The following is a 14,426-nucleotide window of genomic DNA, read 5'->3' as shown; positions in this document are numbered from 1 at the left end:
TCTAGTCTCGGTGTATAGACTTGCTGTTACAGACTTGCTGTGTTAGACTTCCGCTGCATTACTTAGAGATGTCTCAAGCATGGAACTTTTACTTTGCATTCGCAACTTATGTTATTTTCAAAACAATAGCTTTGTAATGACCTTAGTTTCATGTACTCATGTTAATGTTTCCTATTCATCTTTTGTAAAACGTTATCTATTCATGAATGCAAAACTGGTTTTCAAACAGCATATAGTGTTTGACCTTGTAATGATCCTGTTGTTGATGTACCGTACACGATGATTTTGTACGGGGCATCACAAGTACACTAATGGTAATAAGTACCATTTAGTACACTTACAAAAGTAATAAGTACAATGTACTTTTGGTAGTACATGGTAATAAGTACTCTCTTGTATCTATAAACAGAGAGTTAATCTCTTCACATGAGACACACAAAAACACAAGAAACACACAATAAATCATTGAGAAAATCATACACTAGTAAGTAGTAAAATTGTGAGTATAGTTGTTCAAGTGGAACATCGCAAACCGTAGAAGGAACTTAGGCCGTGAAACTAGAAAGCCTTCCTATTGATGATCGCTTTCCTGACCGGTGATATAAACAACGATCTTTCACTTCCACTACTAGTTTTCAGGTATGTCTCGAATTCTATAAATCTATCATTTGTTCTCGAGCTTGCTGAATGACACCGCTCACCAAATTCTGTATGAAGTTAGAGATATTTATTATCAACGCAAGTACGATCTAGTCGATGAGATATACCCCTCATGATGTAGAAATATTGACATGACGTTGATGTAGAGTTCAATTTTTTCAAAGAAACATATATTTACTTTTTTTTTTTTACTGTTTTCATAAATTAAAAAACAAATTAGTTGTGCCATTTATATGTCTATTTTAGTCGGATTGAGAGACTGTTTATTTTTTCATGACTTTTTTGTTTCGTTGGTCCCTGTATTATACCTCTTATTGCTAACAGTGTCCCTAGAGTTTTTTTGCCTTTAGAATCATTTGTTTATCAAAAATTTGCAATCAGTATCCCTCCGTATAACTTTCGTTAAATAAGTCCATTATGTCATGACATGTGCATTACCTGTGAGGGTAAATTCATCTTTTCATCCCTCATCCTCATCCTCATCTTCATCCTCATCTTCATCTTCATCTTCATCTTCATCTTCATCTTCATCACTAATACATTGTAAACCCTAAAAAAAAAAAAAAAAAAAAAAAAAAAAAAAATTATCCAATCCAAAACTCCCTAAATCCAAATACCTATTTCTTTGTCAATTTCAAATACATATATTTTTTTTTTTTTGATAAAGGGTTACCCCGGCAAACATTATTAAAAAATAATAAAAGAATGATACAATGAGGAGCAGCTGCTACTAGCAAATCTAGCAGCCAAACAAAAATGACCCACTAGCTATCCAAAACAACAAGAAGATAATTAGAACCACTACCACAATACAAGACTCTAGCCTAGAAGCCAATTAGCTTTAACTTGATTAGCCTGACTCGAAGTCTTGAAACGTCATCAATTTTAAGCGAACATTCGATCTGATTAGTTCAAACATTTGCTCCATCGATCTACGTTTACCATTAAACAGACGACTATTTCTCTCCTGCCATATGAAGTAAACTGAAGCGGCATAACACAATTTCGCTACCACTACCGCTGAAGAGTTACGATGAGCAATAAGGACAAGCCTATCCCTACAAACCTTCCAGTCATCACTTCCCATATGAATTCGACCCAAGGAACATATACGCCTCCAAATCTGAGCAGAGTATCCACATTTGAAAAACAAATGTGCATGTGAGTCTACACTATCCTTACAAAGTAAACACTTCAAGACTGGATTAGCACTTAGATCCCACGGCTTTAGTTTGTCTTGAGTCTTTAATCGCTCCCCCATTAAAAGCCACAAAATGAATGCATGTTTTAGGATACTCTGATTAAACCAAACCACTTTAACCAATTCACCCGAGGAACTCTTGGAAGAATTGACTCCCATATTCTCGCTACCGAACCCGTATGCAACGTAGCATCACATCCCTTCCAATATAATCTATCATCTTGATCTGAAAATATAGGGAATGTAATAGACTGCAGCTCGGGATATCTTTGCATCCAATCCATCAGCCACACAGCACCATTCGAGCCAATAACATCACACACCCGATCATACTTGTAGAAACCATCATTCACGATCTCATCAATGGGAATAATGTCAACTAAAGGACCAATGTTACACCATGAGTCGAACCAAACATAGGCGGTTTGACCATTTCCCACTTGATACACAAAAAACTTTCGAATCAGAGGCCTTATCTGCATAAGTTTACGCCAACTCCATGAAGCATTCGAATTAATACCAATCTCCCAAATGTTGCGGCCTGCTAGCTTGTGTTCATTAGTCCACTGGACCCATAATGAATGTTTGGCCGTCATTAAACGCCATAGTAAAGAAGACATTAATGCCGTATTCCAAGATTTCAATCTCTTAATCCCAAGACCTCCTTCGTCTTTAGGCAAACACACATCATCCCAATGAACCTTGGCTTTACCCCTTTTCAGATCACCTTGGCACCAAAGGAAACCTCGTATAAGCTTTTCTATCTCCTTTATGATTGCATCGGGCAAAATAAAAACCGAACACCAGTATATTTGCATTTTCGTAAGGACTGAAATAATAAGCTGGACCCTAAGATAGAAATTTGTTCTTCCAATCATTAATCTTGATACGAACCCTATCTACCAAAACTTTATAGTCACGATGCATAAGACGCATTGAGACTAACGAAAGACCCAAATAACGAATAGGTAAACTCCCTTCATCATACTGTAGAATCAAACGAATTTGCTGTTTAATGTGTTGTGGAACATTACAAAATAGAACAGTGCATTTCGGTAAGCTTGGGGTTAAACCGAACACCTTTTAAACTCGTCAATTGAGTCCCTAATCACCTCAATAGAAGCCATACTACCATGAGAAAAAATGAACAAATCGTCAGCGAAGCACAAGTTAATAATACGAAGTTTATTACACTAGGGATGAAAACGAAACATATCAGAACGATCTACATTTCTCTTTAGCATTAAACTGAGCACTTCCATGACAAGAGTGAATAAATAAGGAGACATCGGGTCCCCCTGGCGTAAACCCCTTTTACCTTTAAAATAACTATGAAGATCGCCATTAACACAAATGGAATACAAGGTCGTAGAAACACATGCCATAATCCATTTAACCATCTTACGCGGATAGCCAAACCATGAAAGAATGGATTCTAAGAACTTTCAATTAATCGTATCATACACTTTTTGAATATCAACTTAAAAGCACATCTCGCAACCCCACGGTCTAAGTGATAATTCTTCAAGATTTCCTGGGTGAGCAGAATGTCATCGGCTATTCGTTGACCTCGAATAAACGCTAACCGATTTGTACTCACGACGTCATCAAGACTCCCTTTTATCCGATTTGAAATAATCTTGCTAATACATTTATAAATGACATTACAACAAGATATCGGTCCAAAATCATTCACCTTGCTCGGTACCAGAACTTTTGGAAGTGTTATTTATTTCTTTTAACAACTGACCATTACAAAAAAAATATTTGACCGCTCTAGTCACCTTATCCCCTATAATATCCCACGATTCTTTAAAGAAAGCCGCGGAGTAACCATCAGGCCCCGGAGATTTATTATCACCTATCCCAAAAATAGCATTCTTCACCTCTTGATTGGAAACATGCCTTATCATAAAAGAAGCTTTTTGTTGTGAAATGCGCTTAACAAATAAAGAGCGAGGCTCATGGATATCATTACACACATTAGCATTACCTAGGAAATTTGTAAAATGATTTACAAACAGTCTAGGAACATCATCACCTTCCAGTATATTACTCGATTCGTCCATCAGAGAAACAATTCGATTTCTGTTTAGATGACCTTTGACCACATTGTGAAAATAGCTAGTATTATTATCACCCACTCTAAGCCATTCAATTTTTGATTTTTGTTTAAGGAAGCTTTCTTCTTCCAGTATAGCTAGATTATATTCTTTCAAAGTTCTACTCACATCACATCTAGCTTGAATTGAAAAAGGGCTTACATCCAAATTTTTCTAAGCAGCATCCAAAGCAGCGCGACACTGAATGACTTTATCATGGAGATTACCCTTTCGCCACATCAATTTCCTTATCGGTCTTTTTAGCTCACGCAGTTTTTCACCACTCGATACATAGCGTGGCCATGAATAGCTTCTTTTCACCCATCCTCAACTACCTATCTAAACTCATCATGTGTAACAATATAGTTACTAAATTTAAAAGGCTTATGCTTACACTTCGACCTAGCCGGGATCTTTAACACTGCAGGACAATGATCAGAGATTCGGTATGGTTGAAAAATGACATGTACATTTGTATATTTACTTATAAACTCGTCATTTGCAAGAACCTGGTCCATCTTCTTTAAAATACCCGTCATAGAATTTGGACGTTGATTCCACGTGAATTGGAACCCACTATGATTCACATCTGACAAGTTTAAATTATCCAAGCATTCTCGAAACTCAAACATTGCCAGTGTACAACTTGATGAACTAGCTATGGACTCTTCAATTTCCAGCGAGAAATTAAAATCTCCCAACACAACCCCCAACTTAGCGCCAACATATCTGTTATGCAATGTCATATTACTCCATAGTTGTCTTCTACGCACATAATAGTTATCCACATATACAAACGAAACAAAGCTCTCCCAGTCACCATTAATTGCCTTAACCACGCAATGAATAACCTGATCTGACATAGTAATAAACACCAATTGTACCACCCCAGGATCCCATCCAACAATAATACGAGTGCCACTTTGACAAACACTATTATTAGAAGACCAACTCCAAGATGGAAAAACAAAATTACATATGCCATTTAATCTAGATATAGAGACATGAGACTCTAAAATAGAACAAATGCACAATTTATTATCTACAACGACTTCACGAACCTCTTTTTGTTTAGGGATGCGGTTCATACCCCTTATGTTCCAATAAGCTATACTTATCATTTTAACATCTCTATCACGGGAGTGCTTGCCCCCTCAGTTTTTTCCGACCCCACAAATTTGGAAGTCTCATCATCATTAACCTCCACGTCACTCTCTTCATCTACAAGTTGTAAATTAATATGCAAATACACATCTTTAGCACTCCCACTATTTTCGTCCATACCATTCAGCACCCTAAATTGGTTGTTAATTTGAACCTTTGAAATCGATGGTCCCGGTGAAACGACCCATCAAAGTACACTTGACGACCATCGTTATCTTGGTCCCACAGCTTGATCATAACTCTATATGATTTTGATAAATAACCTTGCATTCTTTATTTAAAAATGATTTCCTATAAAGGAAACCTACCAAAATATGTAAGTTTAGAAAAACCATACATTATTACTTAACCAAAAGTTGACCAAAATAAAGTCAACAACATCTACTATTAAATGTATCAAAATAGAATGCAAGTTAATGTTTAACAAAAGCTGCCATCATAAATATGCAGACTCTCTAAGCACAACTGAAGCAAGCAATCATAATATAAGTATTATTAATTAATAATAATTTTTAAATCATATCATAAGTATCATTAATTAATAATGAATTATTATTCATATCATAAGTTTCTAATTATAATTATTATATCATAAGTATTTAATAATTAAATTATAATTAAATAATAACTAAGCCTTATAATAATTAAATAATTAATTAATCCTTATTATAAGACTTATTATAATAATCTCATAATATAAGTTTAATACTTACCATAAGTATTTTTCATTAATAATAAAAGTATTATTAATCACAAGTTTAATTAAAAGTTTAATTAAATCGAAATTAATTAATAAATGATATAATAAATATATATATCATAAGTCTTAAATTAAATAATTAATTTTTATATCATAAGTAATTTATTAATAATGAAATTCATTATTTATATCATAAGTATTATTTAATAACCATAAGTTTTAATTAAAAGTTCATCGGGTCATAACTTGAGCCTCGGGAATCAGTTTTCGGCGAGTCTTATATATATCTTCGCCTAACCAACCCACCCGACACATTAGTGTGCTCAAAAACACCCCAAGAACAGCCACCAAGTCGTAACCTACAGCCATTATTCAACTTGGAGCTTTAATCTATTCAAAAACATGTTTTAGTCATAACGGGTGATCCGTGGCTCGGATTTCGATGACCCGAACATGAAAGTTCATCCAATCATCAATCCTAACACACTAGTACACCCTAAAGACTCCAAAAGTGGTCACAAAGTCGGAACATACCTGTACCAATTCTTTCTTACACTTTAATTTCAATTAAACACCATTTTAATCATATCTAGAGCTCCGGGAATAGAAATAACATGAATCCGGAGTCTAAAATTAATGTCTTGATGAGTGGAACTCATATAAACACTTTAATTTCACTTTTATATCAGTTATATTCTCAGAAAATAACAAACAAACCACTGTCCCAAAACAATCAAACCGAAAACATATATAATCAAGCATTTCTACGCATACAATCAACAATACAATAACATATAAGCATCATACTATCATAATATCACATAAAAATAGAAAAATAAATGAAAAATTAAAAATCTAAGGTTAGGGTTTATACCCTAATCGAGAATCAAGAGATATCAACGTGTAGAGAAGAACGAGAGGAACGCGTTTATATGCACAATCAATTGATCCAAGCTTGTTTTGATGAAGAATGATGATGATGTTTGGTGATGAAATCGGCGGCCAAAAGAAGAGGTAGAGGAGAAATGAGAGCAAAATTTAGAAGGCTAGGTTTAGTGGTAAAAATAAAATGAATGAATATTACAAAATGGAAAACAAATGAGGGTATACCCCTCCCCCATGGGGCTTCGGCCGATTGGTGGGTGTGGGGTGGGTCCCATGGACCACTTTGATGATTTGATAAAATCCTAGTGGCCCGAACGCTCGAACGAAACCCGAAACGCGAAAACGCGACTGCGCGATTGAAAATTTTGAGAGATAACAAATACGCGAAGAAAAATATATATAAACACTATATATATTCATATTACATTAAAATATCATATTTAAAATAATTAGGACTTAAAAATCCCAAAAGCTCGACCATTGGTTTGAAAACCGAAAAGATTCGCCGGATAGAAATCCGCGACACGTAGAAACGTACGATTTAAAATATGAATACAAATATTCATTTAATACATAATAATTAATATATTATTACTAAAATAATAATATAGGACATGGAAAAGATGTGGCACGAATAACAGTTAACGGTCGTTAAATAATAAACGGTAAAAGATAACGAAAAAAGTAGGGTCGTTACACCCGGCCCCTGACTTCCACCCTTCGTTTTGTTTGCCTTTACACCTTCCACTTTTTCTTTAGGTTGATTATCTTCAGCACTATTATTGAGCTTATTTCCTTCTACCTTTTTCTTTAGCCTATAAATCAATGACTGTTTTTTACCCATTTGGAAGCCTACTTGTTTCACTTTTTCCAGCCCTTTATTAGCATTCTTTTTGTTTCCAAACATTTTGAAACCTTCATCATCCACTTGGTAGACTTAACAGTCTCATTCACAAATTATTTTGGACATTGATTATCCCGACCGAACACCTTACAACGCTCACACCGTGGTGGTTTCCATACGTATTCAATGGTAATGACATCCTTAGTATTACTACCGTTTTCATTAGGCGTACCAACACAGATTGTATCCCTTAACTCATGTTCTGCAGACACCTCTATCATTGCCCGAGCAAAATTTGGCCGACCTATAACGACTCTCATTTTTCCATACTACATTTCTCATATTTCCATTCAATACTTTTTCTTATTAAATGCCCAATAAAATAGTTAAACTTAATAAGTAGACTTTAATCGATAAAGGTTAGGCGTTAAGAATTATAAAATACGATAATTAACTTTGCACATTAATTGACAAGTTAATAAAAATAATAAGTTAATAAACTTTTGTGAGTAAATAAATAACTAAAAAGACTTGTGTAATTAAAATGAATAAACTTGAATAATTAAGGGTTATTAAGCTAAATTAAAGTACAAGGACTTAAGTGAAAATATCAAAACCCTAGCTCATAAAACCCTTGCCAATTTGGAAGGGTAAAATTACCCATATACCCCTCAAATTTTCGGCCCAAATCACCAACCCTAACCCTTTTTCCAAGCTAACTTGTTCCCTAAGTAATTCCTTATAAAACCCTAATTCTAGAATGCTCCTATCCTCCCTATAAATAGACCCCTAGGCTAAACCATTCCATGTACCAAATCATAATTACATCCCTCACTCAAAAATCTCTCTCTCCCTCTCTAATTTTCAGCCAAAACTGAAAATCCCCCACCACCATCGAAATCCTTAGGGTTTCCAAGAAATCTTCAAGTGTTCTTCGCGTTCTTCGTGTTCTTCAAGAATCTTCAAGGTGTTCTTCAAGATATTCAAGGCTTTGATCTTCCATCTTCATCAAGTTCGTCTATTCTTTGTTAATCTTCTTGAATCTTCAAAGGTATAAACATAAAACCCTAATCTATTTTCTTAATTCTTTGATCTTTATTTTAATCTATATTCACATAAAATCATAAACACATAAACATAAGAACAAACCTAGATCTATATATGTAAAAAAAAAATATGAATATATGTATGTATGTATAATGTTGACTAAAAAAAAGGGAAAACTTTGATCTTAAAACCCTAGGTTGTTACATGGAAGATTGTTAGTGTTTAATTAAGGAAACAAAATAATTATATATACATATACATATAAATCGATACACACACACACACATATATATATATATATATATATATATATATATATATATATATATATATATATATATTTGTAAAAATTAATTTTTTTGTATACATATATATATATATATATATATATATATATATATATATATATATATATATATATATATATATACACGATTACATATACATATACATACTAAAACCTTAAACCCTAATTATACCTAAACTATACTACTTTAATCAAACCCTAGTTTCATTAAAAACCTAATTAATTACTAAACCCTAATTCATTAAACCTAACCCTAATTAATTAATACCACTTTAATTATTAAACCCTAATCATTACCTCATCATTACTACATTAAATAAAACCCTAATTTACTAAACCCTAATTTATGAAACCCTAGGACACTAATTACTAAACCCTAGTTAATTAAATACCACTTTAAATAACTAACTCTAATTAATGAAACCCTAATACTACTATTAACATATATACACTATTACTATTACTAGCACCTATAACCTACTACTTATATTATAACACTTAAGAACGTTTTGGGATATGTATTAGAGATGTATAGATCTTCGAACTTTCTTGATGAATGGTTCTACGAGACTCTAGGCAGAAGGTTTGGACTTCCGATTTAAAGGGTCCTATGGCTCAAGCCCCTAGATCTCAAATGGCCATTCGAAGGGAAAGGGGTGATTGGAAGATGATCTAATACGACAAGTATCCTAAAATGGAAAACACTCTTTTAGTAGAAACTTTCTAAGTATAGAAACTTACTAGGGACAGAAATTTAGTGAAACAAACTATACATAAACACGTACTTAAACTCAAACATGGGCAAAACACTTAACTACTCTTAAATGTCAATAGGTTGACTTTTCTGCTCACTCGTTCAACTCTCTATTCCGAGGAATAACTCTCTCTCTACTTACTAAGGTGAATTCATAGCCCCTCTTTATTGCTAGCAAATTTACTTACTTACTTTTGGGGTGAGACACATGCTGTTTTTACTTTTTACACTTTAGACACAAGTACCAAACTACTTAAACTATGCTATACCCGGCTATGTCCGACTAAGTCCCTACAGTGATATTTTTAAGTGCTGCGGCATGCTTAATTATTGGGGGTAGGCCTATCGGGAGTAACGTCCCCGATACATTTGACTAAGTCTTTGTATTACTTGATAATGAAATTTAAACGACAAGGAGAACTAACTTGTCATGGGGCAAACTTGAACGTTTAGTCTAAATATCACGCATTGGCATAAACTTTTGATCTTGCGAGATCAACTTTACAAACTAAATCTTGTGGTCTAAAACAACGATCAAATTTTTGTTAAACCTATGAACTTCACTCAACCTTTTTGGTTGACACTTTAGCATGTTTTGTCTCAGGTGCTGTTTGATTCAAGCTTACCTACCTACTGCTTATGTGATACTACTTGGACATAGGATCAAGAGATTATCGCATATTTTACTTTTGCATTTGAACAATTATTTATTTCCGTTGTAATGACATTTCATTTTTCCGCTGCGTACTCATTCAAGTTAATTTAATCATTTATTTTGTTCTCGTTTATATAATATGTTGGTATATTTTGATATTAAGTCACATTTCACCCAGGCCCTAACTGGGGGTGTGATACGACCCCAAGCTTCTAAACACATAGTACTCGTATACGAATCCAACATCATAGGTCTACCAATCTTTGAAGCAATGATACTAAGGCCCACCTTTGTAAAACCCGCAAGAGGAACGTTATGAAGTTTAATCCAAACCGGCACTTTGGTCATGTCTTCTTTCGTTAATGAAACATTAGATGACCAAACGTTCAAGATAATTGGCATAGTTCTTATCATCCAAGGACCATTTTGTATCACGTTCAACATACCTTCTTTCGTAAAAAATTTGAATAAAAAGAAGCCTTTAGCGTTCATCATAATTTTCTCCACCCCATATTTTCTCCACGCGTTCATTGCATAGTTCTGGACAACCGGGAACACCACCCTACGACCAAGAAAATAACCATATAAAGTATTCATGTAGCGTTTGGTAGCTTCTTGGATAGATTCAATCGGCAGAATCACATCTACCGAATCATCCGGGGATTGTTCTTGCTCAATGAACCAAAAATTAATAACCTTCCCTTTCGTTGAACCAGCAGCAGCTTGAAGGTATGTTGGTTGGTCAGGGGCATTTACAGCTTGTTTAACTGGAGAAGTATTCACAGGAGGAACATATTACTTGACCGTATTCACGTTCTCCCCCTCATCTGAATCCGAGTCCTCATTATGTATACTCACATGGTCATCATCCACATGTGTATTAACCTCTTTAGATCTGCGACTTGTTGCGGAATCTTTTTGATCCCCTTGCTTTGAAATACAATCAGATTCAGAGATACCTTCCTTTTGTGTATGTGTATCTGATGAATCAACATCCACAATCCTAGTACATAAAACCCTAGCAGTATTAGGTTCTTTATCCTGATTGTTTTCTTTTTCTTTTCCTTCGGGCCTCCCATCCCAATGGAATTAGACAGCCGCGTATATGATGTAGCAGTGAAAAATCACGATCCCGGGAAGGAATCGCCGATTAGCATGCGAACAAGATGGAGCGGCTAGGGTTTACGGCAGTAGTTTCTTATCATGTTAATAATATTAGTTTATAATTGAGTAAATTTTTAAAGATTATAAACTCTAATTTAATCAATCCATCAAAATCAAATACAATAAAAAAACCCAAATTTAAGTGTTACCGCTCGTGCCTAATTGATTGTATCCATTTCAGTCACTCGTGCCTAATACAATAAAAAAGTCTTATTGCTTTATCAAATAGCTTTGCTACTGTTGTTGTTGCTAAACACACTCATCCTACACTTTGAATATCACTATATCGATCTTGAAATCTGATTTAGAACACGAATCGAAGCAAGAAAATTTCACTTAGAAATTGCATGAATCGATCCATAGCTTCGTTTTCGTGGTAAAAATCCGAGTTTCAACCCGCTTTATTGGTTTTTGTTTTAAAACTCTAAGTTTGATTTTAGATGTTTTTGATTGAGTATGTTTTAACAAAATCTGAAAATATAGAAAGTTATCTTATCACCTCTTGATCATTTATTCAAACTTTTAGATATTAATTCGTTCATTTAATAGGGTAACAAGCTAGATTTTTGTTGCAAAAAACCGTATTCTAAATCGACTTCTTTTGCTGGATTTGGTGTGTGTAAGTAAGTAGGGGGTGAATAGTTTTAATACGAGTTTTAAAACTTTTTAGATGATCAATAAGATTTGAACAATCCTTGATTAACTTAATCAACTCAAACTCAATGTGTGTAGTGTTTATGTTTGAAGTAATGCAGAATGTAAATTGAAGAACATAAACACAAGGATTTATAGCGGTTCGGGTGGATGTTAACTAATCCACCTTAATCCACTCCCCGATTCACTAATCGGAAGTTTTTCTTCACTAAGCCTCTTTCTCCAATTCTGGTGGAGATCCGATTTACAAGCCTTGTACTCATTTGTAGACAACAAACCTAATCCTTCTATCCCGTCGAAAGATTACCTCTAACTTAGATCAACTTGTCTTCACCTTGGACAAGTATTAATCCCCAATGGAATTAATCAACTTCCTAATTCTCTTTAAGGAAGAAGATAACTAAGCTAGTTTATGCTTCCAATCACAAAGTATAAGACTAACCATTTCTAGTGATGAAAATCATAAGACAATTCAAAAGACAATACAACACTAAGTATGTGACGACCCGGGAATTTCTAACCAAATTTAAACTTGATCTTTATATATTCCGACACGATAAGCAAAGTCTGTAATGTTAAGTCTTAAATTTTTTTGAACTATTTCATATATTCAATTGACCTTTGACCAATTCCCTACGATTCACGAACAACTAATTGTAAATAGATACATATATATTTAAATATATATACATATAATAATTTGAAATATTATTTGAAATACCATATGTCGTTGTTTAGTAAATAAATATGTAAAATAATATAAGATTTATTTATTATTACTAAATATGAAAAAATAAAAACTACTATGTTATTAAATATATATATATAAATATTACTCGTAAGTATATAATGTTGTATAGTACACAAACTACTAATTTAATACAAGTGAAATAGAAATTGAAAATTTTAAATGAGAAGTACTCCGTAACCGTGTATGTAACCTCTTTAACGGATTTGAAACACTCAGCGAATTGTGAATGTAACCGTAACTCTCCGTAATATGAATGATAAATAGCAGCACATTGAATAATTAAATTGTGCCTAGAGTGCGTACTGTGAATTGAGTTACGTCAAAGAATATATTAAACTCTAAAGTTTCAATCATCCATCTGCATTGTTCCTTATCTTGAATGTATTGATTTGTTTTATTAAATATTTTTATTGTCCACTAATTTGATGGATGCTTATATTTAATGGTGTTTACATCCGTGACTTAAAATTTGAAAAAAAAGGAATTCACTGATTTCTTTTCTTCCAATATCTAATTATATATATATATATATATATATATATATATATATATATATATATATATATATATATATATATATATATATATATATATATATATATATATATATATATCGTACATATATATGCTTGATTCAATCACCACACTGTCATCATTAGTTGATATGTATTATAATCCTCCACCCAATCAATCGAATAAAACAGAATCTGTTACACATCAATTTCTCCTTTTTAGTTTTCCTGATTTCTGTTTAATCCGTGATTTCCTTGTCTCAATTACAACACTAACAAAGCCTTTACATCTACTCTAATCAATTATTCGATTATTATATTATGCATATTATATATATGTGTTCATACAATGATCAAAAGATAAAAACCCATATTATTCTACCTCATCACAACCGACACCCATTTCATTCTCCTTCTTCCTTGAATCACACCCACCACCGTGGTAATACCACCCTATCACAACCATATCAACCCCACAACTCATTAAACACCATTCATGTTTCTCTTTCTATTCGATCAACCTACAACCAAAACCATCCTCCTAATACCATAACAAACAACTACCATTTTTCTTGATGTCCTTCTTCATCATCAATCACAGGTTATCAACCATCAACCGCCAGTTCTATTTCACCATCATCACCTTAAAACCAGTCATCTTGTCTTGGTATCAACCACGACTACTATCTTAAACCTAGACAATTTCACTTACATTTTCTTCGGTACACATCACCACTCACCACCATCTCAACCAACGAATACAACCATGTCGACCACCACAATCAAACCAATCTCAACACCTTCAACCATATCTCTCTCTCATCTTCACAATCACCACCATTAGCCACACACACCACCCTCACCAATGAATTAAACCGCCACCTTTGCTCGTTTCTTTCTTTTGCAACCACCATTACAACCATCCACCACCGTGACATACAATAATTGCTGCAAGTTTCTGTTTCAGTCACGAGATACCAGAGACAACTATAATAACCCGTCTCCCTCTCTCACTTCTCTCTCTCC

General features: G+C 33.7%; 2 protein-coding genes across 2 annotated transcripts; both read right to left on the bottom strand.

Annotated features, from left to right (window-relative positions):
• Positions 1 to 1,120: 1,120 nt before the first annotated feature.
• On the bottom strand, positions 1,121 to 1,921 carry LOC139870858 (uncharacterized). Its single transcript, XM_071858627.1, has 2 exons — positions 1,556 to 1,921; positions 1,121 to 1,210 (listed from the first exon to the last, which is right to left on the bottom strand). The coding sequence occupies exons 1-2, from the start codon at positions 1,919 to 1,921 to the stop codon at positions 1,121 to 1,123; spliced, it is 456 nt and encodes a 151-aa protein (XP_071714728.1).
• A 26-nt stretch (positions 1,922 to 1,947) lies between these two features.
• Positions 1,948 to 2,679, bottom strand: LOC139870857 (uncharacterized mitochondrial protein AtMg00310-like). The gene has a single exon (XM_071858626.1). The coding sequence runs from the start codon at positions 2,677 to 2,679 to the stop codon at positions 1,948 to 1,950; it is 732 nt and encodes a 243-aa protein (XP_071714727.1).
• Positions 2,680 to 14,426: the final 11,747 nt, after the last annotated feature.

The sequence above is a fragment of the Rutidosis leptorrhynchoides genome, chromosome 10 (assembly GCF_046630445.1).
Source record: "Rutidosis leptorrhynchoides isolate AG116_Rl617_1_P2 chromosome 10, CSIRO_AGI_Rlap_v1, whole genome shotgun sequence".
Lineage (NCBI taxonomy): Eukaryota > Viridiplantae > Streptophyta > Magnoliopsida > Asterales > Asteraceae > Rutidosis > Rutidosis leptorrhynchoides.
This window is presented reverse-complemented; position numbering and strand designations above follow the sequence as displayed.